This window comes from Cladophialophora psammophila (genome assembly GCF_000585535.1).
Source record: "Cladophialophora psammophila CBS 110553 chromosome Unknown aczJe-supercont1.12, whole genome shotgun sequence".
Classification (NCBI taxonomy): domain Eukaryota; kingdom Fungi; phylum Ascomycota; class Eurotiomycetes; order Chaetothyriales; family Herpotrichiellaceae; genus Cladophialophora; species Cladophialophora psammophila.
In genome coordinates this window covers 1,156,545-1,160,854 of record NW_006912933.1, presented here as the reverse complement: position 1 = coordinate 1,160,854, position 4,310 = coordinate 1,156,545, and the positions used below count along the sequence as shown (strand labels likewise).

Here is a 4,310-nt window from a genome sequence, read left to right as displayed (position 1 = left end):
AGCCTTACTATCTATACATTAGATAGTTCTCTAAGTCCTTCGAACAAGAATATTTCTATTATCGTATCTTTAGTAGAAGTTAGCGAAGAAAATATCGTCTACTCGTATAAACGAGAAATATAATTAAGAGAACTAACTCGTAATTAGCCTCATTATTAACGAAGTAAGTTAGATACCGAAAGAGAAGAGTAATGATAGATACTAAAATATAATAGTAATCGATTAACTAAATACTCGGAAAGAACGTCTAAGAATATACTTTTTATTAGTACGTCGTAGAAATTATTTAATAAGTTAAGTTCGACTTAAATATAAGCTTTATAACTCTAATAAACTAAGTTTATAATACTTTAATATCTTAGTTAGTAGAGTTACTTACTACGAAATCTCTATTAATATAAGTATATATAAAGAAAAACGATAACGAGAAGAAAAGCGTAGTCTCTGACGACGAAGAGCTTCGGCGGATTCTAAATAGAATACGCTAATTAAGCCGAACTATACTTTATAGTCGAGAATAATAGAAAGAAGATAAGTACTCGGCGTAAATATAAGCACTACGCGAGCGGCGAGAAGCGATTAGAATTAGTAGAAATTAATAGTAGTGAGTATAGAATAATAATATCTAGATAAATAAGATCACTAAACGAAGTTTAGATTATTTTCTATTCATTATATATTATATTAGTAAGAGACGTAGAAGAAAATAATAATCGATAAGTAGTGTATATCATAACTACTCTAGAATATATTTAGAGTACGCTAGATATCTAGATATCTACGGGCCTTTACGATATTATATTTATCGAAGTTCTATTAAAACTATATAGTCTTTATATATATAGAGTAATGGCGGCGCTTCACCGATAGAGATATATTTAATGGAGTTTAGAGCCTATAGTCTTAATAAAATATAGATACCTAAAGTATATAGAAGCTATAGGATGAACGTCATAATTAGTGGAAGGTGTGGAATGGAAAGAACAGGGAGACGCTAGAGATAGCTGAGCTAATTAGCAACAACCCTAGAAGCCCATGGGTTGGTACGCGGCGCGCTGAAGTAGCCCAGCGGTCTCATAGATTGCATAAGACGCAGACTTACCTTGACAGCCCAGGGCGGCCCAGGGCTCTCAGGGTCGCGCGGGAAATTTTGCTGATGTTACTATACTTAATAAATAAGAAAGTTATTTCTTTTTCTAATAACTATATTATAATAGAGCACTTTAGGGTTCGGCGTATACGTGCAACAACGCACAGAGGCTTGTCCAGCAGATCGGGAATCGAGAACGCGTTTCTGGTTGATACTGACAAAATAACACCACTAACACCACCCAGAGGGGTAGCGGCTAGGGCTACGAATGCCTAGCACAGCGGGAGCATCGAGGAACAGGACAGAACTAATAAAACACTTAGGAATTAAGTAGACAGCGCCAAAAAGCCATAGAATTCATGGTACTCTGCTCTCTCTGTAATGAATGGCACACTGCCAGCACTGTAAACTGTTCCCCACCCCCCTCTGCCAGCCCATTTAGATTTGACATGTGACTAGACAACTTTTCCTCTCTGCCACCGCTCTACCAGCCCAGCACAGCTCATCACAGCACAGTCACCTTGCCTTGGTACAATAAAACAGCATAATAGCGAGGGGAGATTGTTATCTGGCTCGTGCAACTAGACCAGACACCTAAAAACGTTATGCACAACCTTGCAGAGGTGTTTCCGTGACAATAAAAGTACTCTAGAGTATTTGTGACTATACTGATTCTTATAAAATGGATGTGTGGCATCATTATACGGCAACCACAGCAGCGGTTTGCGCGAAGGAGCTTCTCACTTATATGGACCTAGTTCCTGGTAGGTTAGCTTTGTGAAGAATCCTTCTCAAATACTTCTACGCTCTACAATGTGTCACACCTATTCCTCAACTAAATTGTTTCACCTTGTCAATATAGGAAGATACTTACAAGGACTTATAGAACCCAAGTCGGTGAAACTGAAGTCGGACTTTTTGGTGCCAAGACTGCGGGTGAAGAACTTCTTTGGCCACTAAGAACGGCTTAAGCAGGTCACGTCCTACTTCGCAAATAAAGTGGAGCGACCTCAAATCTTAGTAATTCATGCACTGGGCGGGCAGGGAAAGAGCTAAATCGCCCTTGAATACTGTCAACAGGCCCGGAAATCATACCGAGGGGTATTTGGGATCCACAGCAGCACTAAATCCACCCTGACGCAAAACCTCGTCAGCGTTGGACGCGAAATCAACGCAGCAGCAACGGAAGCATTGACTGATGACGAGGCAGAGAACTGAATATGTCAATAGAGCTAGCCGGTTCGGTAAGACCGTGCCGTTCACGGTTGCACCGTGACACAGGTAGAGCTAGAAGACATGCACGGAGTTAGCTGCATTTACTTAGAAGCTTCTTAAATCCGAGATAAGGCTGCTGTTGCAGCACTAAGGGGCTGAAAGCGCGATTCATTATAATGGACTTAAGTACAGGTTGTCTGTGAATGCGGACCTGCTGGGGGTAGCTCTTCAGGAGTTACAGAATAAAATAGTTTATCTCCGTTAAAAGAGACACGGCATCACAATATGTCTAGATAATGGGACATAAATGGAGGCAGCCCCAAAAATCTATGCAACGGAAGACAGTGAAGATTAAACTGTCTATAGTCAACAGGTAATTCGCCATATCCACGGACCTCGTCCTTCTAAAAGACACCAGGTCCTGAAGCGAACAAAAATGTCTCAAGCCGGTAAAGATTTCTCGCTCTCACCAGCGTATAAAATGTCCCAAGCCGGTAAAGTCCCTCGAATATATTCCGCCTCCGCGTTGCTCTCGCTCTCGCCCTCACTAACAGACGTGATAAGTACAAAATTTTACCCAGACGACGCACCATGACACATACCCGGCGATTGACACCAAGGGTTCGCCCGGCTGGGACTGTAAGGGAAAGGCGATGCTAATCACGGGTGCCAACGGTGGCGTGGGACGGGCGGTGGTGCAGGCATACGCACGCGCAGGGGCGTCGCACATCGGGCTGGGCGTGCGGCGCGACGTCAGCGACCTGGTCGGCGAGGTCAAGGCGGCAGCGGCCCAGGGGGGGCACCCGGAGCCGACGGTGACGGTGCTGCTTATAGACTTGGAGGACCGAGCAAGCGTCGCGGCGGCGGCGGAGCAGCTCGAGCGCGAGTGGGGGCGGATCGACATCCTAATCAGCAACGCCGGCTTCCTGCCACCCTTCGTGCCGCTACTTGAGGGCAACGAGGCTGACTACTGGTATGCCTGGGAGATTAACATCCGTGGCACTTACTGGACTGCCAAGGCCTTCCTGCCCCTGCTGCTGCGCTGCGGCGGCGACAAGACCTTCGTCGCAATCAGCAGCCTTGGCGCCCACATCCTCACCACGGGTGCCAGTTCCTACCAGACGACTAAGTTTGCCGTCGTCCGCTTCGCCGAGTTCCTGATGCAGGACTACGGTGACCAGGTGAGTGTGCTTCTGGGTGTGCCGGTCGTATCGACATCGTACGGGAAACCGGAGACGTTAACTCATTTTTTAGGGGCTACTAGCCTACTCGATGCATCCAGCGTCGATGCTCACCGAGCTTGCCAAGAATATACCTCCGAACATGCACCGTGAGTCGAGCATGGATCCCAAGACTTGTGCTCGGGCTGATACGTGGTTCCACAGATCTCCTCAATGATACGCCCGACTTGGTTGGCGATACCTTTGCGTTCTTAGGCAGTAAGAAGAGAGATTGGCTTGCCGGTCGATTCGTCGCTGTGTGCTGGGATATGCCTGAATTGATGGCGAGAGAGAAGGAGATTGTCGAAAAAGACGCGCTTAAGTTTCGCATGGTGATGTAAGGGTCGGATCAGGTACTCGGAATTAACTAGAGTAGCTCCAGCATACGCTATACCCCTTACTGTAACCTCATTTCACCGCGGTCCTAGATGCTGATTCGTCTCATAGGGTTAACCTATAGTCTAATAGCCACTCTCTATCTGTAATAAGCTAGGCACGTCGAGATATTATAGTTTTTACTCAAGTAGCAAATGATGAAGTCGTGTATACCACTTCTAGGGCCAGTACCCAACGGACAAACCGAATCTAGAGTCCCATCGAATCCACTATGTCGGGTCAGTCGTAGCACAATAGGCTGGGGTCGACGGAAACCTACATAGAAGTTATGCCATCTAGTGTGCGCATTGTTTCTCGTTAGTGCTCCGATTAACAGAGACGCTGACATTGCAGTATACGCAACCACAATATTGAGGCAACTTTGAGCCACTAGTGATTGAACTATTCAG

At 45.5% G+C, this 4,310-nt stretch overlaps 1 protein-coding gene across 1 annotated transcript; it reads left to right on the top strand.

Moving 5' to 3' along the window:
- Positions 1-2,869: 2,869 nt before the first annotated feature.
- A1O5_08110 (uncharacterized protein) lies at positions 2,870-3,866 on the top strand (the record flags this gene model as incomplete). Its single annotated transcript, XM_007748695.1, has 3 exons — positions 2,870-3,486; positions 3,560-3,635; positions 3,691-3,866. Coding segments are annotated over 3 exons (869 nt in total), but the record flags the coding sequence as incomplete, so codon positions are not given.
- Between the last annotated feature and the right edge of the window lie 444 nt (positions 3,867-4,310).